General features: G+C 40.9%; 1 protein-coding gene across 8 annotated transcripts in view; it reads right to left on the reverse strand.

The window, feature by feature from the left end:
- Positions 1-25,790, reverse strand: part of plekha7b (pleckstrin homology domain containing, family A member 7b) — a 134,166-nt gene that overhangs the window by 63,425 nt on the left and 44,951 nt on the right. For 7 of the 8 annotated variants that reach the window (XM_072661013.1, XM_072661010.1, XM_072661016.1 and 4 more), the window contains one exon: positions 1,883-1,966. In XM_072661013.1, the coding sequence (XP_072517114.1) occupies positions 1,883-1,966 (84 nt within the window). Of the gene's footprint in view, positions 1-1,882; positions 1,967-8,821; positions 9,041-25,790 lie in introns of those variants that run through there. The other variant, XM_072661017.1, reaches the window with a different exon arrangement.

Raw genomic sequence — 25,790 nt, forward strand, 5'->3', positions numbered from 1 at the left:
AGAAGAGGGATAGATGGCCGTATGTCTTTATGACATTTAACTGTAAATACTACAACACATATATTCAGTTCTTTGGCATCCGTTTAACTTTCCATTGTTCAGTAACACTTTACTACTTGTAACAACCGACCTTAGCCTTTACAGACATTTATAAAGCTTATTCTAACAAGTTTCGTCATGCAACTAGTTGGAATAAGCATTTGTAAATGTCTATCCATATTTGCATGGATTTATTTCTGATTAAAGGTGACGTTTGTACAAAAGCTGCACCTCAGTAAAGTGTACCCATTTGTTCTAAACCAGTGGTTCCAAAACCTCGTCCTGGAGCAGCCCTGCCCTGCATATTCTAGTGTTCTCTCTGTGCTAACACACCCACACACTCAGATAAAGCTTGTTCATTAGTTGGATTGATTCTGTTGAAACAGGACTGGGAAGCACAGCTTTAACCCAGGGAATGCTAAGATCAGCTGTACAACTGCAGTAATAGTTATAGCCATTATTGTCATCATCTTTGGACATTCATTGCTGAGTTATAGCTTCCAGCGATATGTGATAAATAGCGTGGTCATTACAATACATCCATTTACTCTGACAGTGACACTGCATAATATAGGCAATAAATTGCAAAGGAAAATACAAAATGCTGTTAATCTGGAAAATGCAGTTATCTGGTCTCAATGCAGTTATGGGAATTCACGAAAAAGCCATAAATACATCCATATTTGTTTGGCCTTTAATACTGTCAGTTCTGTTAATACACACCGTTTTTTCTCTGCTAACAGAGAGGATTACTCTACCACTCCATTGTCATTAGCAAATACTTCTCATGTATACCAACATCAATCAGCCACCTGTCTAATATTCTGTATGCCCACCAATTAGTGCCACCAAAACAGCTCTGATCCATCTAGGCATGGCCTCCACAAGCCCCATGAAGCATCTTAGTGTGGTATCTGACACCAAGATGCAAGCAGCAGATAGTTTAATAAAAACTTGGGACTTAATGGATTGCATCAATGAGCCTTAAGCACTCATGACCCTGTCGCCAATCCACTGGTTGTCCTTCCTTGGAGCACGTTTGGTAGATACTGACAACTGTATAAAGGGGACGTGATGTTCTGACCCTCTAGCCATCACAATTTGGGTCTCATCAAAGGCATTCAGACGCGTATGCTTTCCTACTTCTAAGACATCAACTTTAAGAACCGACTGTTCAATTGCGGCCCAATATGTCCCACCCCTTGACAAGTGCCATTGCAACAAGATCACCAATGTTATTTACCTCACCTGTCACTGCGTTTAATGTTATGGATAATCAGCGCACATCTGCTGATGCTGCTACCTTAACATTAATGAAATTTAGAAATTAGGACTAAATGACTGAATCCACCTTACAATCCAGTTTAATATCAGTTTAGTTGAGTACACCCATCAGGTAAATGCACTCTGTAGGTGTTGGGAGGAGAATAGCCTCCTAATCAAAGACATACATCCAACAGCAGTCCCCTAGTTAGAAGGTGATAAGTATTGGAAGGCTAGAGGATGGATAACACAAGCTGTACATGGAAGAAGATGAGTTATAGCATTGATTTGATCCAACAGAGGTAGTTGAATAAATAAGTTAATAAGTGTCCAGTAAATGTAGACACAGTGTGTAAAGCCTGACACATTCGTACCAGTGCATCACACACCAGCAGTACCACTAACATGTTGGTTCGTTTGCTGAGAATAGTTCACCACCCAAATGATTTCTGGTTAGTAGTGGTTTAATAGTGCTCTTTCGATGGATGGGGTAAAGAGTGACTGATATAAAATACAATAAAATAATTTACATCTCTGTGTAAACTGCTGCTGTTTTAAAAAAGAAAAATGAGGTACTCACTGTTCCTGCAATATGAAGTCAGTGTTTTCCGGAGATATCTGTCCTGTCACAGGGTGCCGGAATGCTGTGCTCCTCTGGTTGTGGCTGGAGGCAAGGAGGAAGAGAGGAAAGAGAGAAATATGAGATGAGCAAAAAAAACAACAAGAAGAAATAAAAAAGAGAAAACAAAATGAGTAATCCATCATCAATCACGGCCCATTTAATTTTCGGCCTCTGGCACATGTTGTAGCTGGACAAGCAACATTCTGCATGAACACACCAAGTTTCAAGAGTTTGGATGACTTTCCCAACAGAGTGCAGAATGTTTAACGGGTCTGATTCCCCAGCTAAGCCGGCCTCGTGCTATTTCACACAAACTGTGGGCCTCAGCACAAAGCTCAGAACCTCTGCTGGAATTCTATTGATTTCAATTACATGAGGTCATTCATTGCTTTAACTAGGCCATTAACGCATCTGCGTCAATGGCAAGAATAAGAAGGAGGCATGGACATTCGGCTAGTGACAGTAGCGGGATATAACAAAGAACGTTCGATTATTCTTTTCCACACTTTGTGTTGGACTGAAAGGGCCTTATTCTGACAATGTGATGTGAACGGATTGACACCTCGGTGAGTCGCTGCTCTTTGCTGTGAGACAAGTTCTCTAGTTTACTTGCCTTGATTCTAAAAAAGAACAAAACTCAAAACTGGGCATGCAACAGTAAAGCAATTCTATTCTGATTACAATAACTGACAATTAACAGCTTGCCACATGAGTTTGAGAACCCCTACCTTATCTCTCTACAGATGCCCCACTGTCTGTAGTTCAGTACCTTGTCAAACTCTCTCCTGGCTAGTCTCTCTACAGGTGCTGTCTGGCCCTTGACATGTTTTCAAGCATGTCATTTCTTTGCTATGTACTCTTCACTAGTTTCCTATAGCAGCCCACATCAGTTTTAAAACCCTGTTGCTAGCCTATAAAGCCAAAAATGGACCAGCCCCTCCATTAATTAATTGCAACGGTCAAAACCTGATCCTAAACGCCTAGAGCCCTTCCACCTTTAAGTACGACGATATGTATAATCCATATGTATTGCCTTTGTTCTAACTGGCTGCCTTGTTCTCCAAGAGCATGCTGGGATGAAACACTCCGACATAAATCACACAAAATGATTGCATCTACCCTTTAAAAAAAATCACTTTTCACATGACTTAAATCTGACAGTTCTTTACATCTGTATACACAACTCATGTTGAATGGACCAATAAAAATGCTCCAAAATTATATGGAGTAAAATGATTTTTACACTTACTTCCATTGAAAGTTAAGTATGTAAAGTTGCCATTTTGGAGATACAAGTGTATGTGTGTTGATGGGAAAGAGCTCAGGAAACACCAGGAATGCTAAATATGCTAAAATCATTTAATGTCAATTCTTTTTCAAGTAATACCAACAACAACACGGCCGAGTCAAAATCAAAATGTCTAAATTCAGCTTAAAGAGAAAACAGGGACAGAAATGTCTCCAGTACCCATAACCATATCTAGTTACATGAAGCAAGACAGCAATGACATGCCGTTCTCACAGTGTGCCGTCAAATTCAACAGCCTGTAGGAAGGAAATACTCCACTGCCTCCATCTCCGTGGAGACGCTGTCATCAAACACTCCCACTGGCACTGCACGGTCAAGTGTAGTGGTCTGTAAATAGTCATATCACACACAGAGGAATCTAAGGCGCAGAGATAACACATATGGTATGCTATACAGCCGAGCAAACATGGGCACCTGATCACAGAATGCTGATAACACCTTATTAACTGTAGTTCTGTTTTTTTTTTTACTGCATTGCCAAGATTTCCTCAAAAAAAAGATAATTAAGGGTGGTTTGACGGATGCCCTGACATGAAGGCATTTACTAAAAGTAGTACTATCTTTCATGCAGCAACGTGATTCAGCAGAGATGAAATTAGACGATGCTGCAACAAGACAGTCCTGCTCACTCTCCCGTGTAATGAGTTTACATGAAGATCGATACATTTTGGCTCCAAAAAAAAAAACTTACGACGTACAACCAAGAAGCAAAAAAGTAAGTAATTGAAACTCATGAATATATACATGAATACATGATGCTTTAAAAACTGTTTTAAAGGATCCCTGTTAACAAGCACACATTATGTTCTCAAAATAATCATCAGGTGAATAATACATTAGTGCTGCACAATATGGATACAAAATGCAGTTCTGCAGTTTGATAAAGCTGCTGAAGGCAAAGGAAAATATGACGATCCTCTCGTTTAAGTCATGCAACTGTTCCAGGAGCTCACCAACATCAAGAAACAAGCACCATCAAGGGTGGGTCCAGAAACAGTGAAAATATTTTCCTCTGGAAAATTAACATTCTGGCACATTGTTCACAGAAGAGAAAACATTTTGTGTAGAACCAAAGCAGTGGTGCCAGTAGCTACTTTTAATGACATTTAGGCTCTTACCAGACCATGGTGATGGACTGTACACTAAATATGTTCATATCCCAATAAACAGTGCGTTTACGTTTTTAGTAGACACAGTTCAAACACACTTTTTTCCACTGAGACGCAGCAGAACAGGCAGTAGGACTCTGTAAGTGTAACAGACTCTTACTGCCTGTTCTGTAAGTGTAAGGCACTTTATAATCATACTGTAATAATATTGTTTGGATTAGAATAATAAAATAATAAATAAAATTGCAATGTAACTGTTGGGGATTAGTTTCAATAGTTTCAAATTTGATTGAATAGCACTGCTGTAAAGTGTGAGCTATTTCACTGCTATTTAACTATTTTTCATTTGTATTTGGGAGTCTCCTAAAAACAGCACATCACAGGAGCAGCTGTTCTAAGTAGGGGCTCTGGATTTAGGACTTTAAAGGCAACTTTAAAGGCTCTCTCTTTTTTATTTCAGGCCTATATAAAACCACCTAAACTGAACTGAATATTGTTCCCACACTGTTGATACCTACTGGATGTGATGATCATGGTCAAGTAGTGGATCGCCCCACACACACACTCAACCTAATCCACACTGCAACGTTCATAGTCATACAGTCTCTTGCATATACACTCTCAGTCCAGCTTCCCACCTGTTGTTGCTACGTGTTACTGCCACAAGGGACTTGAGCATGATCGCTCCATCAAGAGCCCATCGTGGGCGAGTGAACAGAGATGTGCTCTCCATCACCACGGTGCTCCGGAACCTGATCTTCCTACGCCTCCTCTCTCATGCATTGCTGCAGAGCAGACAGCAGCATCAGTTTCCTCCAGCACAAATTGCCCACACGTCCCATCCACAACAGGATCTGTTTCTGCCTTCAGATCTGTGGCCAGAACAGGCCTGAATACACGTCATACCCAATTTCTATACTGAGACTTCATTCAGTGCTCAAAGTGCAACATAGAAGTACAGGCCTCAAGCATCTATGTGCAATAAATTGAAGGTCTTGAGAACATACAGCACATTCCCTGCAGGATGTTGTCAGAGGTTCTGCATAGTTTAGTGGTTAAAATGTAAACAAAGACATTTAGAGTGGTTGAATGCAAAATGTTCTGCACCGAATCACAAATGATCAAAGCAGCACTGATGGGAAACCTGAAGCTTTTAAATGCCTTTAAATACACATGCATTTACATAAGCTGCACTACTGTAACCCGTCTGTAACAGTAAATACATCACCAGTACTTTCACTGTTGTATGAGAGCAATTTGGAGACTTTGTGGAGATTACCATAGCATTTTTGGACATGCTGCCCTCTTACAAGACAAGACAGCTTATCAGTCAACACAGAGGTTTTAGAATTGTAGTTGCAAACAATGAACAAAACAAGGTCACTAAATTGTTAATTACAGTCGTCTGCAAATCGTCAGCTACAATTATATGATCATGACAGGCCTAGCGTGAACCCTGAGACTAGTTAAGACTAATACACAGGCACCCTACTCACAGAATAGGTAATGGAATGCATTAAACGAGAACAGGGCTGCAGGGCTACAGCATCCCCTGCACCTCTAACTGGGCCTAGTTCCCAAAAGCAACATGCAATCCGCAGAACAGTGCCGGCCTTATACAACAATTTCGGTCCCTTGCACTCTCAATTAGGAATCTGCATTCTTTGGCCCCTTTTATATCGGGCTGCATTACTTCCGAACTATTTGTCACGGTATCTGCTGCACCACCCCTCTCGGGATAAACAGAGACACACAGTGGTACTATTTGTTTTGCTGGGATGCAGCTTCCAAAAGGAAAAGCGATTTGTTTTATTTGCAAGCCTGACACTATCACAAATGAAAATGAACTTGTTACAGAGGGGCAGGTGCTCTGTCTTCCTTAGTCGCTCACAAAATGTTCATCAATTAATCTTTCATGCTGCAAACAGCAGCCTCATTAGTACATTTTCAGTTCTAATCTAAGCAAATGTAGCAATCTTTATCACCCAACATACGCATACAGAAATGAGACCGTCATCTCATGTTTTACTGTGCTGTGAGCACCTTGACCAATTACAGAGAAGTGTTTTTGTGGTAAATACAATCATTGTAAACATACTGGCACTTCTTTAAGAAAATGCACCACTTCTCCCAGAACATACTTCAAAAAGCTTGGTTAAAGAAAAAGCGCTGGAGAGTTCTGAAGTGGCCAGCAATGAGTCCAGATTGAAATCATTTAGAACACCTGTGGAGAGATCTCAAAATAGCAGTTTGGAGAAGGCATCCCGAGAGACCTGGAGCAGGCAAAAGAAGAGTGGTCCATATTTCCAAGAGAGAGGTGAAAGAAACTTAGTCATGGTTAAAGAAAGTGTCAGATTTCAGTGTGCTACCAAATAATATGTTGAAGTGCCAATAATTTAGTGTGGAATTATATCATATTTGACTTTTTTGTGCTGTAATAAACATGTGAATACCAAAGCATTGTAATTGCAACAAAGTTTTGGGAGTTCTGAACAAAGTAGAGGAGTGTCAATATTTTCAGCCATGAATGAATGTAATATATTTTGATTCAGTAATGTTCAGAGTGTGTAGACCTACTGTACATAAACTTAAACACATCAAACACTCAGTCTGGGTGTCTTGTGCAGACAGGGTACTTAACTTGGTAAGTAGGCAGATTCACAAGATTACCTGCATTTCCAAAATCCTTTAATGAACAGTTAGAGTACTCATAGGTGCTTTCAAACATGCTATCAAGGGTATTACTAAAGCCTTGCCTTGCACATGTCTAAAAAGCTGCCAATCAGCAGGAACTGGTTAAAGGTCGACATACGACATCTATGTTTCCACAGAAAAGCAGCGACATTCCTGCAGGATTTGATGGGGAGGCCTACTATTACCTGTTAATCACATTACCTCAGCGGGCTACTGTTTACAGTGCAGTGTTTTCTTATGTGTGATGAATAATAATGCTGCAAGTGAACAGTGTTGGAAGCAGGACAATCGGTCAAGCAAGCAAGGAACTGAGTCTTGTGATGGGTCGGAGCATCTCCAAAGCAGAAGGTCTTGTGGGGAATGCGGTAGTCCTTACCTGCCCAAAGTGCTCCAAGGAAGGACAACCGCTCAACTGAAAACAGGGTCATGGGGGCCCAAGGCTCATGGATGGACGTGGGTAGCGAAAGCAAGTTGATCTAATCTAATCCCACAGATTCTTGCAAAAGTGAATGCTATAAAGTTATTGCTATGTTTTGTGACATAGGTCAACACCTTAGCAGCAAGAGGGGGACCTACACAACATAGGAAAGTGTTTTGGCTGATCTAAGCACAGTGTATTTTAAAACTTTATGACTTATTATGACTCTGAGTTATTTCTATGCTGTAGTTTATATTCCCTTTATATTCTTTAGATGCTTATCCTAAGGGAGGGTAATTCAGGACAAAAAGTACTTTTTTGTGTTTTAGTAGCTTTTAATATCTGTCAGTTATCATAATATTTTAATACTGGTACCTTTAGAACCTCTAGATTTTAATACTGGTACCTCGGAGAAAGTGGTATTGCGCCTTCTCCACATAGCACCACCTACTCTAGCTCTCATTTTGCTCAAGCACCAAAAAAGTATTGTCTGTTGTAAACTGTGGTAATAATGTTAATGATTCTAGTCAGTCTGACAAAGGACGACCTGTCTGACGGACACAGTCTTGAACAGATAGAGTCAGCATCCATTTAGCGTGAAAAGTGCGTGTACACAATGGTCACCTCAATGCAAAGACTTGCAGATGAGCTTAATTGAAAGAGCTGAGAAGGTAAGCCTAAATTTTCCTAAATGCCAAGTACATGACACGGAGCAGATAGTATCAACTGGCATTCGAGAAATGCAATAAGATACAGCGTGCTCTGATTAAGTTTACTTTCTGAAGAATTTTCCACCTCCCAAAACACTTTCCTTTACAATGAAACAAGGCTAACAGGACTTACATTCTGACTAGGAGCAACTGCCCTTGAGGAAAGTTAGTGGTGTTTTTATTTCCTTGTTTTAATCAGCCTATTTTTTCAGCTGCGGAATTCCTCCCCTGTTCAGGCTGGCTGGAACGCTGTTTACTCTGTTGATTTACATAGTTCCTCCTGCTAAGGGGGAACAACTGGCAAACTTCAGAGTCCAAGGTTCAGCCGACGCGTCCTACCACAGCAAACAACAGGCTGGCAGGTAATCCCTTATCAAATGCACTAAACTATTACTGTTGGCAGCGCTGTTGAAAAGGCTCTAGCCTCTGGGTGTTCCAACCCGGCGTACATGCCTCACAGTGCAATAGACTCAACACCTGTTAAAGACTACAAAGCTAATCAAAAAGCCGCACTACTAGCACAGAAACCTCCACGCCTGAGAAAACCTCACAACGCTCAAACCCAATGAAAGGTCAGAGCTCTGACTTTCAAACCTTCTTTTTTTCAAACAGTTGGTCTGTCACTCTGTTTAGCTACCACGGCCTGTGAGCTCTCACCTCGCAGAGGAAGTGCGGATTATCTACATCCCCCAAGTCTCATTCTAGGACAGGTCCTTCAGGCAGTAACAGGAAGAGAAAGGAGCTCTGGCGGCAGCTGTTATCCTGCTGGGGTGATGAGAGCTGGCGGGCACAAATCGCTGCAACCTCCCGCGCTTCCCACAGGAGCGGCTCGTCTGCAGTTTCACTCGCAGTAAAACTCTCCAACAGCCCATCAAAGATCTAACTCACTCTCTCTCCCTCACTCAGAGCACGCCTCATAGCATATCAGATCCACCCCTCCTACCACTAACTCTGTCCCTCTCCCTCTCTCTCCCCCCCTCTCATGCTGTCTCTCTCGCCCTCGCTTTACAAGCTGCAGTCCACCAGTAGGGAGGTCAGTCAGCAGAAACTCAAGTGACCTTTCCATGCTCCTCCCACAAATAAATTCTTCTGTCAGTACTGTTGTGAGTAAAAGTACACTTCACTAGGTTTTGCCAAAATGCCTCAATTTTTTGTTTTATCCATTTTAAGTAACTGTTTTTTGTATGCATGTCAGATTTTTGTCAGGTAATCAGGCTAATGTTAGCACAGTGGTAAACGCAGCATCCTCATTTCCAATATGCCCCTTGTGTAGTTGTTGTGTAGCATATTGTTGTGTAGCATATTCAGTTGCAAAAACTAATGCTATATAGGAACTACAGTGTTGAGGCATACTAGTATTGATGAGTTAGCATCAGGGCATGTGGTTAGCTGTGTATGTTTGAGCCTACCTTTACACACTCATCCTAATGGTGGTCATAGTACCTTACTAGAACAAACTTGCTTCACTGGCTCGCCCCACGGCCTCCATGCACAACTCTTGGAGTGCAGATACTTCCTACTACCTCTGGTCGGCCTTACCATTAGCATTATCATTTAGCCCTTTTCTTACTTCCATACTCTTCCAAACTATTAGTTGCATTTAGCATTGAAATGCTTTTGCTAGTGGGCTTGGTATTTGTAAACTTTGGGGGTGTAAATATAAGTGTTTTGGTGGGGTTTGGAATTGGTCTGTTTTATGGCATTTTACTCACAAGGGTTTTGAGATTCACAGAATGTTCCTTCCACGTACCAAACCATTATTCTATGTCAATAACTTTGCCAACTATCCCATCCCACAAAGTTAGTGGTTTCCAAGATGCTATCATCCTTCACCCACTGTAACAGTCATGTGGTTGTGGTTAGGAATGCAATCATCATGGGCAAAAGACGCAATGCGATAAACCCCAAAAGTGCTTGATAGTAGGGTACCGTAGTGTAGGTGAACTGAGAATGGACTTCTAGCACATTGTGTCTTACCAACAGTATTACAGTTGTGTCCCACAGGTCATTGATGCCAGAGGAAAAACAACAACTCCAGTAAGTGGTTTCGAAAAAGTTATTAGCTATTGCCTGAAAAGTGGTGATTGATAACCGTTGATACTCAAAATTTCAAAATACTGTAACAGAAAGGAAAAAAGTAGTATACTGCAATCAAAGGAAGCAACTCTACACAAACATTAGAATGTGGTTAGATGTTAAAATTATTCAAATAATTAGTGTATTTTGACCAGAAATACAATTTCTTATTAGGTTAAATGGGCTTTTGGACAACATTCATTAAAGCATGCCCAACCTCAGAACAGTCACTACGAAGGAATGCAAGTGCTGGCAGAACATGGAAAGGTCAATGGTCAATTATGGTTTATTTGCCTTTGCACCCCTGAAAACATAGTTCCTATTTTTGCTTTTCGTCTGGACCTGTCCCAGCACCAACACACTGTCCTCAGTGCTCTTACAGCACACCAACACACTTTCCACCTTACTGCACTCATTTGGTGCCCTCCCAAAAGGCCTGGGCTATTTTTATCACATTGAATTGTCAGACTTTCCTGGCATAGCCCACAGTTGACCGTTTTCATTGTTATGCAAGCTTCCTGTGCAAAAGACACTGGCATTTAAAACCATTTGAAAAATCTAGCACTTAGTCAAAAAGTCAAATTTTACACTACCGAATTGCATGCCATCCCACACTGATTCCCTGCTTACTTCTTCTACAGACTACATAAAAGGCAATAGACGAATGTGTCTGCCTTCCGTTAGTGATCACCACAACTTAATAAACAAAATAAACAAAATAAACACACATGACACAAGCACTTTCTCTATGGACACCTTAAACACCTGCTTTTGGACAGCTTCTGCTTCGTAACCAATCCGAGGAAGTAAACTCATGGGTGCAGAGGAAATAACATTACATGGTATGTGAACCCAGAGAGTAGATACTAATTTTTCACCTCTAGAATAAATATTGAACCTGAAATCTAACCAAAAGGAGCAACACATACAAACAGGAGCACTTTGGAGACCAATTTTACTCACTGCTGACTACCACTGAGTTAATCAGTGATGAGCCAGTTTGCAATTTGGCTGTCAAAGTTCATGATCTGTGCATCACTACTGTGAACACTTTCCTATTTTGATTTAGTGCTATCCGTTCAGCACTATTCCACAGCGCTCTTAAACTCATTTTCTTTAAATCAATATATTGTGGACTGGGCTTGTGGGTGATGAGATAAAAATGTAAAAATCAGGAAGATTCAGCTGAGTCAAAAGTGGTGGTGTATCGTGCCGCTGTGCAGCATTGCTTGCACAAACATAATTTTCATGAAAGAGTCTTAGATTGGACACCTTACCTGCAATGTTATTACAAAGCTTAACCCTTGAAATCTGCTACTGAACAAAGATTTACAAAAAAACAAGAGCAATGGACTTTTCTTAGAAATCCGCAAAGATACATAAAAAAAAAAAAAAGGAATTGCATTTAATTAAAAGAACACCTTACTAAATGTGAAGCATGGGGTGGATCTTTCATGTTTTGGGATTGTGTTGCTGCCAGTGGCATTGACAAGTTTGTACAGGTAGAGGGAAGTTTTGATTTCACAAAATAACAGAATAAAAATCATGGATAAAAAAAAAAAAAGTATCCGTGAAAAGACTGAAGCTGAAAAGAGGATAGCTTCTACAGCCAAAAAACAAATTTGCGGATAGATCTTAAACAAACTGCGCAGCAAGGTGACCCAAATCACGAGCACTGACAAAATGCCACACTGCTCATCAAGAAATTGAGTTGGTTGAGGAGTGGAAAAGTACAGATTGTCAGTGTCAACTAAGTTCAGTGCTACTCAGAATCCAAGGATCTGAGACAATACTGTGATTTTTCGGAATAAATATGTAAGGTTTCCCTTCCTCTATAGTCTTATAAACTTTAAACATGGACACCTAAAAATGTTATTAGGGGTTAACATAGCATTACGCTCTTAATCACAGTTTAGAATAATAAACAGTGCAAACCAGGAGGTTAACCTCTTAACGCAGAAATGATTTTCTACATACTACATAAGATGCATTATTTCGCTACAACTACAGGGACTTCTGTACAAACCACCGATGCTATTCTTTAGTGACAGACGTTTGTAATAACACTTATGGCCCGTCGGCAGGCCATAGGCTGTTTAAGGGGTTAAACCGCATGTTGGTTGAAGGTCAGAGAGATGGATTTAGCAATGGTACACAATAACCTGAGTTACATGATAAAGCTGAGTAATGAACAAAGCAATGAGGCTATACCACATAAAAGAGGCAAAGAGAAAGAGAAAAAAGATATATAAATAGAGAAAGAGAGAGCAAGGGAGAGAGCAAGGGAGAGAGTCTGGGAGAGCGATCTCCCCACCCTGGGCTTTTCTCTCTGAGTTGTATTGACCTTTTATCTTGACCAAATTATTATCATCTCTTGAAAAAGAGCTGGTTCTACCAGTCAATCCCACATGTTAACAGTGTCCACATGTTAACAGACTCCGACTGTCCACCCCCAACTTTGGGGCACCTTTTTTCATAAATTAGTAATTGAGATGTAAACGGGCATTTAGAGAACATGGACCAATGTAAAATGGGTAATGGTGGAGAGACATTCTTAAATGTTTTGCAAACTCAACAGAATTCCTCCTCCTAATTCTTTTTCCAAGTTTCAGTTCAAATAGATAAAGAATTTACCTTGCTATTGCTTGGATATGCTACGCTAACAATGTCACAAGCAAGCTTTGCTAATTCCACCAGCAGGGATTGCTCTTTTCCTGTTGGTAGCAGGAGGCATCTCTTCCACCACTTTCTTATTTTCATTTGCTGCTGAATGACAGCATCGCAGTTCCCCAGCTGAGTGAGGGGTCCCTCCGGGGGAGATAGGGGCCCCTTTGTCGGACGCCCATACTGGACTTGGAAAAGACAGTCACCCCCACACCACCTTCTGTTTCCAACCAGCAGCATGACTACACAGTCCATGCCTCTAGCGTAAAGGCACTTGGCACACAATGGCCCCGTCTGGCCGAAACACATCCTTCAGACGGTGGAGTGCCAGACTTAAAAGCCTTGGTACTCCGGACCCACATCTTAGCAGGACATTGAAAAAGCCTATACAAGCCGAGGCTACGTCAGGTCGCCCAGTTCATTACACAGCACATTTCAATGAGGAGCCATGCGACTCTGGACCACAAAACACTGCAGTGCAAAGGAGTACACCAGCAGAAAACTAATTAAGAGTGCTGCAAAAGGAGCTGGGGTCCCAGGATAGAAAGGAGAGATTCTGCAGGACACAAAGTGGAGTGAGTTGATTGTTATTGCCAAGTTGCTCGCTCTGCATACTTGAAAGTCACACAGTAAACCTGCATAAGTAGCTTCGAAAAAATGAAAGTAATCAGTTTCCTTGACAGTTCATGACATCCAAAGTCAGACATCGGTAGAACTTGGTGGTTTAGGTTAGTTGAACACATTCTAATTGCAGGATAAATAAATGATAAAGGACAGTGACATAAATATGTTTAGATGGAGGAACTTAGAAGTGTTTATTTCAATCACTCAACATGACCATGTTAATGTAATTAAAGCCTTAAATGTAACCACAACTCAAAATGACCAGAGTGTCTACCTAAATATTTTGTCATCTGATTGCCTCAGAAGATGCAGTATAACGAACAGACATAGAGTTGCTTATTCAAAGCGTTCAAGCTACATGAACTTGCTTTGCTAAAAATAGACAGTAAAAACACTACGTTGTCTGGGAATACTCCATAAGTAACAAACACCTGGCTTCAGAATCACCAGAAATATCCATTTGAGGGGATTTTAGTGGTTTGCATGTGTGCCAGTCTAATCTGAAGCTGTTCTATGTTAGCTGTTTTATATTAATCGCTCACCTTTAGGGATGTCCCGATTCAATCTAGTGGCCTGGGATCAAGGCCAAGCCAGTCATATTATAATGTATCAGGTATAGGCTATTTGAATACCACAGTGTTCAGAGCGCCATCCGCTGTCCTCAAGACGCCACTGACAGCAGTGGGTTTCAGAGTTTAGTTAGAGTCTGCAGTGTGGAACTATTTTAAAGTGGAACATGAAAACAGAACATAACAGAGTGGAGGCTAACGCTAATGCTAATTCACACAGGCTACAGAAAGCATAATCACAGCACAGTCACCCACTATAAAAGTCATTAGTCAGTAGTCGACAAAAAAAAAAATCTGCTTAGTACCACTACACACACACACACACACACATAGTGACTTGACTGCAGTACTTTAAAAGGAGTCAGATTGGATTATAAAATATTAAAAATAATTTTTAATTTTTAATTTTTTTAAAATAGAAAAGTCTCTAATATACTAAATGAATCAGTTCAGAATATTTCATTATAGAAACTGTGATTCAGTATTAATCAGCAGATTATCTTATCAAAACTGTGTGGCTGGATTATTTATACAAACACAAAGCTCAGATTGGTATTGGCTGATACTCCACATCAAGAGACTCGGATTGGATCAGGGGAAAAAAATAACCTAATTGGGACATATTGTTATATTATTTTATTGTACTAATATTATACATTATAAGCCCCCAACATGGGTAAAATTATGAAATAAACAGATGAAGAACAAAACATAAAAAATAATAAGCTAATAAACCTAAACTAACAAAACCACGTAAGAGCACAGTGAAGCTCTGCCTTCTAAACTACAGAAAAACAAATGAGTTACCAGCTTCATAAACTTGTGAAAAGTTACAAAATTAACTTTCAGGTTTACGGTGCAGTAAGAACGTGTTAAAAACGATGCATCTTCAGCAAAGTGATGATCATCATCAGAAACCAATCATGTAAACATGGCTTGGAAATCCAAGACACCATGGGGAGATATAAATATAAAAACCTCTAAAAAAACGAGGCTGTACTCTGCAGATCGTGTTGCTTTACTGTGAAAATCAATCCAATACAGCTCTGGAATTAATTCCAGCTCTTTCAGCAGGAAATTAAAAGGCCAGGGTACCTGGTCCCCTGCTTTCTAAACAAACCGAGCAGTACTATGATTGGCATGTATTAATTGGCCTTTAATTATAAGCAACCCAGGAGATGGGCAGGAGCACGTGTAGGGACGAAAACAGCTTGATCTTCAAAAACTTTGCAAAGTGCTTAGTTAAAGAGGTTAAGCCCTCAGAGCATGGGCAGCTTGCATCCTCATTTATGAGCTGTTTGTCAGTGCCGTCAGCACTTCTTTTACCTTTTTTACATTCTAATATTAGGGGGCCTTATCGAAAGATTTGCCATTAGTTGGCAGAAAATATCCACGGCTAGGTAAATACTGATCAACATTGTACATCACTTCTGTCCGAGTTCCGGGGTTGGATTTTAAACATGCCCCGGAGGGGGAAGAGATTCACCCGCTTGACTATGGCACCATCAGCAGATCCATTTCTTCACTGGCATGAAATTAGCCTGCTGATGGATATTTATAAAGAACTATTTCAGGCAATTTATCAAAGAAATGGCTGTTTTATGGTCTGAATGAAATGACTTTCAAATACACCACTCATTGGGGATCAGTAGGGACAGCAAATTGCTGTGGCCAAAGAAAAGTTGAAGTTCTCCCGAACAAAGAAGAATGGAGGATCGATAAAAAGCTTGGGGAAATAATTAATGCAAGGCTGCTTCCTTCCAATCTTTGATCTGTGGAGAAGCAATAAGGAGGTTACGTCCATGTTGACTACCCTAGCAACAAGCTACAAGTCTCCAAAGACGGCCCTGGCAGCTGTGACCCCTGCACCCGCTTGGCACAAGTGCCTCTCAACTCCTTGCAAATAACACGCTGTTCAGCACTGTTGCCCACTCTCTACTCGTCCCCCCTTGGACACGCTCTCACTTTCTTCAGCCATCAGTTCCAACTTGCCAGAACTGGAGCAGTTTAGCTAGCTGATCACGTCTTCCTCGCAGAGGGACCGCATTAGCAAAAACATAATGTAGCTTTTACAGCTATGCTGGCACATATGGCACGCTAGCATAAATCTCAGACACTGAGAAATGTGCCTAATGCTTAGAAAGCACAATGAACCTTGAACATGCTCTGGTAGAGAACTGTTACAGGAACAAATAGAATAGAAACTATAGGACATGCCTAAAAGCATGAGTAAATTCTAAATATGTTTTTTTAAATCTATAAACATTTTCATAATCTTTGTAGCATTTGCTTACAACAAGGTATCTGTCCAACAAAAGCTGTTTTACATCGATAAATGACACTTTTGCTGTTACAGACCTGGCTATAGCGCCCCCAAGTGGTTGAAAATGCAGTTCTGCTGCATCTGTAACACAGTCTCAGTTGATACATTCCAAATGTCGACACTCCTATAGCTTGCCGCAGAATCAGATAAGCCTGAGCCTCACTATGCCCCACCTCTACAAGTAATTTTTGACCCCCAATGTGCACTTTTCAAATGTGCTAAGAGAGCGGGAGACTCGCTGATATTGAAGGTTGATTTACTCTTTAAAGCAACATCTTGAAGCATTTTTTACCTTAAAATACCAGCTTCAAAATCATGATTATGCTAGCAGAGATAGCAGAATGGCGTCTCTGTCATGGCTACTCCTGACTGGGCATGCTTGTTTCCGCACTATGTAGCTCTGCTGAAGCAGGCAGGAAACCACTTGTGAGAACTGCGTAATGTTGCATAACCCAAGTCATAATCATGTCCTGTGATATGTAATATACAATTACTTTGGAGTGTGTTAGGTGTGAAATAATGGCAAAAAAAAGCAAAGGCCTATTTTTGATCATGACATCTTTGTAAAATCACCTTCTCTAAGAAAGACTTGTCCAAATCTACGCCCTGAAAACCAGCTCAATTTGATTGGGGACCAGCAAATCAAGTGGGTAGCACGGGCAAAGTTTTTAGGAGCATAGCACACATATTCGGCTTTTCTTTGCTGGATTCAGGGATAGTCATAATGCAGCAGATACCTCTTGGCTCATCTGAGTTACCTAAGCAGTCCAGATCTGCAAGTGCTTAGATCTCAAAACAGTCCCCAAGCTCTCAGGATGAGACGACAAATTAACTCGAAAAGCTATGTTGTATCTGATACACAAAGAGAGGTGATAAAGGAAGGGCACATTCTTTCCCTGTTCCTCTTCAGGCTGTGGACAAACAATGGCACACCCCTCTGAGAGTTGTAGCTCATTTGGAGCGGTACAATTGAATTCACTCTGCCAGAATGAGGCGCTTCATCTTGATTGCGGCCTGTTTGCAGCGGGGTAATTGAAAGATTGTGATTTGTGGCGAATTCGGGTTGCTAACCGGTGAGATGCAGAATTCACCCTGAACCGCCTCAGATACCGCACAACCACCTCCATTCAAAGTATGAAGTAAACTGTCATAGTGTGGATACAGATAATACTGTACAGGCACACTGTTTGCGATGAACTTTGCGATGGCATAACTAAACTAAAATGGAATGAAATGGAATATCAAAACAAAACAAAATCACAGGCTTTTAGCCTAGAACTCACTAGATTCTCCGGCTTTAGCTTCCTGGCTCACAGTGGACACTGGCACAAAGTCGTGATCACAACAGCTAACAGTCTGGTGGTGATGTGCACCCCATGGAAAGATTAGGTGTCGAAAGACTTTTACTAATGGGTATATGTATATTTTAGGGGTAAACACACAAACTGGCACATGCCACAATAGTGTTTAATGTTCACGATTTGTCACTTTCATGTACTGTACTCTCAATATTCAACTTTCAAACCAAAAAACACTCGGTTTTCCATTCTAGGGCACCATACATTTTGTGTTCAGATTTTTCCAGCATGAAACACATCTCTTTAATTCCGCCTCTCGTCCACTGTAATTGGTCTACGTCAGAGGTCTCTAACAGGCGGACAGCAGCCGGGTCCCAAAAAAAAAACTGTGGTTTTCTCTTAGTGGAATCGATTGGACCAAATATTCTGAACGTTTCAAATCAATCAACTCAATATTGTTTTGTTTCATTATTTTTTTTACTACAACTGACTTTTTTAAGTCAGGTTTCATTTTCATATTGGCATTAAAACGTGTTGAAGTTTTTAGGATGCAGCAAAAAGTTGAGAGCGCTCATTTTTCTGCCCAACTGTTACAATAGCTGCATACATTGTTTATATTCATCAGTGTCTCTGATTCACAGTGGAGAGAATGTAACCCGCGTCCGGTCATGACAGTATAGTGGGAGCTTTGAAACCTAAGCTACTCTGCATGTCTTAAAAAACAAAAACATCATGGTGAAACGGCAACTTATTGCAGTATTACAAAAGTCCACTTTAACGTTATGGTGTATATTTAATATCCTAGTTTACCACTGCAAACATATGTCTAGTTAACAAGTCATTTCAAAAGTTACTGAATAATAACAGTTTAAGGGGTTAAACGCATCGATTCTATTCTTCTGTATGTGACCTTGCAGCTGTTATCACCTTTAAAATCAAACAGGAAGCTAACAGGTCAGCCAGGAATTTCCCTGCTTGAAACTCAAACATCCCAACAGCAATGCCATCCAGTTAAGCATGGTTAAACATTAGGCTTACCATATGCTGAGACTCAGACTCAAACGGATAGGTGATGAACCTACTGCCCTCTAAACGCAAGCTGCAAGACGTAGTAACCTATATAACCAACTGAAGCTGTAATGAGCAGGGCGTCCTGCAAGGGTCAAAAGCACCCCGCCTTGCCTTACTAATCCTGACCTGGGACTGCAGTCTGGAAAAGCCTAGCCAGACCAGATAAAGCCATCACAGGGATTACAGCGTTCGCATACACACTAACACACACACACTCACACACACACACACACTCCATCCGGCGTAATTAGACTGAGATGGGCAATAATGAAATGGCAATTAAACCAGAAGCAGAGTGAATGTGTGCTCACTCTTAATTCATTAGAAGGCTTTTCCTTGTCTGTGCTACCATTATGGCCCTGCTACGTCATAGGTAACAAGGAAGAGGGCTAATTAACTGCGCAGGACTTCATAAGGCAGCTATAAAGGGCTTAGGTGCAGAGATAAACGCTGCATAAAATGCTGACCTTGTCGGCAGTGCGGTCATCTGCCTGGATAGCGGAAAGTTTACACTGTTTACTTTGAAAGCGACGAGTCTGCATTGCAGCAGAGGGTGGAATACACCTGCAGTTTTCCACCTGAGCTTCCACCTGAAGCTGAAGTTTCTTTTTCTGAGCTGACAGGGTCAGAGTGAGGGGAAGAGGTGAGATAGAGGCGGGGTACAGTCAGCAGCACAGAGGAACACTGCCTGCACAGTCATTGTTGGGGTATAAAAAAAATTACAAACGTTTGACCACCCCCTGGCTAAATTACATATTTACAAGCAAACACAACCTCTGCAGTGCTTCCAGCATTTCCATTGTCCATAACGTCATTAAGAAATGACAGTTAACGAGAACTGTGGAAGGAAAGGAAAGATCTGGAAAAACAAGAAAACCCTGTACAAATGGCAACCGCATTCCCTATATGACAGCAAAGTACCTGCAGGAAGGTTTAGGCAAGTAGTTGTGCACCATTTTACTGTGCAGCATTGCTCACACTAACTTGATCTGCACAGAAGAGTCATTAGTTGAAAACCTTACCAGCATCCCTGTCAGAAAAGTAAAAAAACAAATGTCTAAAGCCTGCAAAACAACATCTAGATAAACCAGAGGTATTTTCGAAACCTTGTCAATTGTTAAAGCCCCTGTCTACTGGTTTTAAATATTTAAAGACATATTTTAATACACAAAACATGCCACATTTATGCTGAGTAAGATTTTAAGATGGCCTAAAAATATAGGTTAAAAATACCAGTAACACATTTCTCCTGTATGAGCTTTCAAACCCTCTTTACTGTATGCTGTATGTAGTGTATGATGCTAAGTTGCATGTGTGTAGTATGCTGCTATGATAGAATCTGTGATTGTAACATTTCATTTAAAATACAGCTTGCAAATGACTTCTGAATTTATCCCTTCAACACCTTTAGCAGACTACACTGGACTTGCAGGACACCTATGGATAAATCAATCAGCAAAAAACTAACAAAAACAAGAAAGAATAGGCAAGCCTAGTTTTGCCCAACCGCCACTGGCTGCATCGAATCGTCAGTGGCATCTCCATAATGGAGAGTTTGGGACCAAAATATCTGCTTTTTATGCTGAAAAGGTTCATCTGTTTCATGTACCATTTTATGTGACCCTGCCTGGTAAAGGACTCAAGGACTCAAGCCTTAAAATATGGACCATTAATTGTTTATTTTAATTACTTTAATTGTTTTATCCTTTAACAACCCCTGACCTACATATATTGCAAACCAAAGCCCTAAGGTAAAAAACAAACAAACATGTGTGTTTGCCAAAGAGAGCGAATTGTGTATGTATGTGCCAGACACAGTGATTAAAAGAATGTTGATCAGATACACAAAGAGACAGAAATGTGTGAGAGCGAGAGAGACAGAGAGAGAGAGAGAGACAGAGAGACAGAGAGAGACAGAGAGAGAGAGACAGAGAGAGAGAGATGGAAAAACAGCCTCTTTGATCCATTTGTCCTGTGAGCTCAGCTGTGGTCCATCCCTTTTCTCCCCAGGTTCACTGCCTAATGTTCCGCAGCAGCGTTGGCTCTGCATCCACGAGACCCACATCAAAGCAAAGCCGGATGTCTCAACCACACAAAAATCTGAACCTTCACAGGAATGCACAGAAAGCCACAGTTCTTTCAGGACACATACTTCCTGTGCACACTGCTCTGTGACTATCCCGGTCGCCCAGGGACTACCTGCCATTCCGAAGATCATCTTCATCTTTCAAGATCATGAGTGTTTTATTTCTAGTCTGAAAGGTTATGAGGAACTAGTGTGCAAAATATACCAAATTAAGCTTAACTGACTATTTCACACCCTTTGCAAATGTGCTCATTCACAGCAATCTACAGTAAGATCGAACAAGCGTTGCTTAATGCTGGCAAAAAGTCAGATTCAGTGTCTGCTTTAGAACATTTTGTCAAGGTGGGACCCAAGGGTAGTTCTTTAGCTGTATTAATATATACATAGATAATACTAGTACATATACAATACTTTTAGTAATAGGATATAAACGTACAGGGTACAAAAGCATAATAAAAAGTAATAAAATAATTTATTTAGTGTACTGGTGTTCTTGATTGTAAATACCAATATTTAAGCACCTGTAGATACAGTACCTGCATTGGTGCAACACTAGAGTTGACCAGGGTTCTGCATTTCAAGCAACAGCTGCATTTGCATGTGTAGACCGAGCGTGTAGACAGGCCAGTTCTATGATAATAGAATTCCTTGTGCTCAGGTTAAGATAATCTTCATTACTGACTGTCTAATGAAGAAATGAGTGTACCAACACTAAGTATGGTGGGCCTTCAGACTATTAAAGCCCACTCTAGGGCGCACAGAGGTTCTATCATCTATAGCCAGCCCAAAACAAAACTGTTTATTATTTACTTCCAGTATGTCGACCTTTTGGAAAAACAAAGGCACTGTTAATCAGTACTGGCTGGCAATTAAGCTGTCCTATTATCCAAATTTGGAACTCATTTTGAAGGCAATAAAACTGAATAACTCTACAGGAGAATCGAGCCGAATGTAATTGTTAGCTATGCTTTCCCAGATAATGAAGCCCAAAGCTGGGGCTCGACTCATCACAGGGTAAAAATAGAGCAGGCTGGCATGCAAATGCCAGTCTACTCCTATAACTAAAGCCTCTGTAGTTTTGGCTTCTGTGTACCAAACTGTGTTTGTATGTAGTATGTACACTGAGAATGAGAATCCAGTTTATAATCCATACATGCTGATACTTACAAGCACTCTGGGCACCGGCACGCTCAATCCTGGCGGATTAGAAATGTTTCTTTATGTCCTCCTAAGATGACTCTCCAGCGAGGAGGTAGCCAGTCATGGGCAGCGTGGCCCACGTTCAGAGAAACACTTAGCTGCATTAATCATTGATGGCCCTCCACTAAACGTAAGCAGACTTGTCACAACACGAGACTCCACGCTGCAATAAAACAGATTTACATCCTGAATGCTTTGGTAACAGAGCTAGCTAGCTTTTAAATGTCCTCTCAGTACTTTTCACAGACCTAACTGAGGCCTTGGTAACACAGGCCAGAGAAGGTAGCCTGTAGAAATGTGGATGTTTCCATTCCTGTGTGATAATGAATGAATGACCTTAGCAGGTGCACAGGCTTGGAAAAGATCTTTCTTTGCTCTTAGGTTAGGCCATAGACATGTGCCCGTGAAGAAGCTTGTAAAAGGATACCAACAAGCAATAGACAAAATGGCTCTCTAGCGCATGCATTGAATAATAATAATAATAATAATAATAATAATGTATTAACAAGAATACTGCTGTTTTATGGGCATTATATAAGTACTTATCCTTATCTATTTAGTATATGACTGTAAATAAAGCTAGCACATGTCAATATTACAATACACGGGTATGGATGACTTATACATTGGCCAGTATAACGCTACAAAAATTGCCAGTATGCCAGTTACAGGTGGGTAACAGGATATTTTATCGATATTGATAAGGCTGCACAATATATCGTTTCGTATCGTTCATCGTCATTGCAAGGTGTGAATAAGCAGTAGTCACATTGCAGGATGTGCAATATTTACAGTGAGGAAAATAAGTATTTGAAATCATTCGAAATCTGAAATCTCTGAAATGTTCATCTTAGGTGCATGTCCACTGTAAGAGGCATATTCTTAAAAAAATCCGAAATTCACAATGTATGATTTTTTTATAATTTATTTGTGTGTTACTGCTGCAAATAAGTATTTGAACACCTGCCAATCAGCAAAAATTCTGGCCCTCAAAGACCTGTTAGTCCGCCTCTAAAAAGTCCACCTCCACTCCACTTTTTATTCTAAATTAGAAGCACCTGTTTGAGGTCGTTAGCTGCATACAGACACATGTCCACCCCACACAATCAGTAAGACTCCAACTACTAACATGGCTAAGACCAAAGAGCTGTCCAAAGACACCAGAGACAAAATTGTAGACCTCCACAAGGCTAGAAAGGGCTACGGGGCAATTGCCAAGCAGCTTGGTGAAAAAAGATCAACTGTTGGAGCAATTATTCGAAAATGGAAGAAGCTAAACATGACTGTCAATCTCCCTCGGACTGGGGCTCCATGCAAGATCTCACCTCGTGGTCAATGACCTGAAGAGAGCTGGCACCACTGTTTCCAAGGTTACTGTGGGTAATACACTAAGACGTCATAGTTTAAAGTCATGCATGGCACGGAAGGTTCCCCTGCTTAAATCAGCAAACATCTGGGCCCGTCTTAAGTTTGCCCATGACCATTTGGATGATCCAGAGGAGTCATGGGAGAAAGTTCTGTGGTCAGATGAGACCAAAATAGAATTTTTTGGTCTTAATTCCACTCGTCGTGTTTGGAGGACGAAGAATGATGAGTACCATCCCAAAAACACCATCCCTACTGTGAAGCATGGGGGTGGAAGCATCATGCTTTGGGGGTGTTTTTCTGCACATGGGACAGGAGAACTGCACTGTATTAAGGAGAGGATGACCGGGGCCATGTATTGCGAGATTTTGGGAGAACAACCTCTCTCAGTCAGAGCACTGAAGATGGGTCGTGGCTGGGTCTTTCAACATGACAATGACCCAAAGCACACAGCCAGGATAACCATGGAGTGGCTCCGTAAGAAGCATATCAAGGTTCTGGAGTGGCCTAGCCAGTCTCCAGACCTAAACCCTATAGAAAATCTTTGGAGGGAGCTCAAACTCTGTGTTTCTTAGCGACAGCCCAGAAACCTGGCTGATCTGGAGAAGATCTGTGTGGAGGAATGGGCCAAAATCCCTGCTGCAGTGTGTGCAAACCTGGTGAAAAACTACAGGAAATGTTTGACCTCTGTAATTGCAAACAAAGGCTACTGTACCAAATATTAACACTGATGTTCACAGGTGTTTAAATACTTATTTGCAGCAGTAACACACAAATAAATTATTTAAAAATTATACATTGTGATTTCCGGATTTTTTTTTTAAATTATGTCTCTCACAGTGGAAAGGCACCTAGGATGAAAATTTCAGACCCCTCCATGATTTCTAAGTGGGAGAACTTGCAAAGTCGCAGGGTGTTCAAATACTTATTTTCCTCACTGTATGTGCCCATAAGGCAGATATTATAAGTACTTAAGAGCAGTGCTCTTCAATCCTCCTTCTGGTGAGCCACCCTCCTGCAGATTTTAACTGCGAAAATCCAGATCACTATAGAGAGCGCTGTTATAGGGAAAGCAGAAGTCGACAAGGTATTGAATGATTTCTGACAGATTGTTATGCGAGCTTATTGCTGTGTGACTGCAGATCATCTCATGCATCTGCATGCAAATATTAAACCCTACAATGCAATGCATTGTGGTTATTCCTTTCTTATTCCTGTGGCTTTGTTTATAACCTACTTGTGGTGCTGTTTGGGACTGTTGTGGTGCACTGAAAGTTCATGCTTCACTACAAAGAACTCAATTAATGCTGTTTTACTGATGTAGTGCAGCAGGTTTTGCCTAAAAATCAGTGTATCATTGGTTTTTGACTTCAGTTTTAAAAATCTTGTGCAATTTATAAACAACAGAAGCAATATATTGGTTTCCAACCAAATGAACACAGTGAACAGGGGATGTTACCAGTGTTGTCTTCAGTGCTGAATATCATTTTCATTATATAACTATGTAAATATTAGCTAATAAAGTCTTTACATGGTAATAATAGTGTATCATCAGCTTATTTCCTCTGTAAACTCTGAAAAAAATCTGTCAGTCACCTTTCACCTCGTCCATCAATGGAAAGGAACTTTCATGTCACTGTGAGTGGGGTTCCATCCTCAACACAGCCCGAGTACACGGCAGTGCCATGATGATGTGTGTTGTGCTGCTATGAGCATGGGAGGTGCAGCAGCCAACAGCAAAACACTGCAGCCTCACCCTATCAGCTGATAGAAGAAGTCAGCTTTAATTTACGATCAAAGACTTTCATTTCTCCCAGCGCAAACCTGATGGCTCTGATAAAGTAGACAAGCCTCTTTACACACCAACAAAGAACATCAGGCAAATCACAGCACTAACATCCAATATCTATTACATCTGTTACAACAGGCCTTTGTTCTCTGCCTGTTCTGTCTGTCACAGTTCATTAAACAGAACATCAACGCTTTGACACAGCCCCCCACCCACCTCCAGCCCACCCAACAGCAAAGTTCTTTAAATGCAAATGTGCCAGCCTTGTCGTTAAGAACGATGAATCATGCCAGATTTATGCCAGCCAAGCAAGGTGTCCTACCTGCATGCTGCCGAGGTGAGGCCAATGCAAGAGCAGCCGTCGTTTTCAATGCAGATGCTCAGCATTTTCCAGTTCTGCCGGGCCGCTCTTAACAACAATGAATCATGAAATCACAAAAGAACACCGCAACATTCGTCTGATGTCGTCCCTATAGCTAGGCAGTAAAAGTGATCTATAAGCAATTGTGGGACTCTACTCTAAAAGAGCTTATTTCATCACATCACACGCACACACATACA

This window comes from Salminus brasiliensis, chromosome 17 (genome assembly GCF_030463535.1).
Source record: "Salminus brasiliensis chromosome 17, fSalBra1.hap2, whole genome shotgun sequence".
Taxonomy (NCBI): domain Eukaryota; kingdom Metazoa; phylum Chordata; class Actinopteri; order Characiformes; family Bryconidae; genus Salminus; species Salminus brasiliensis.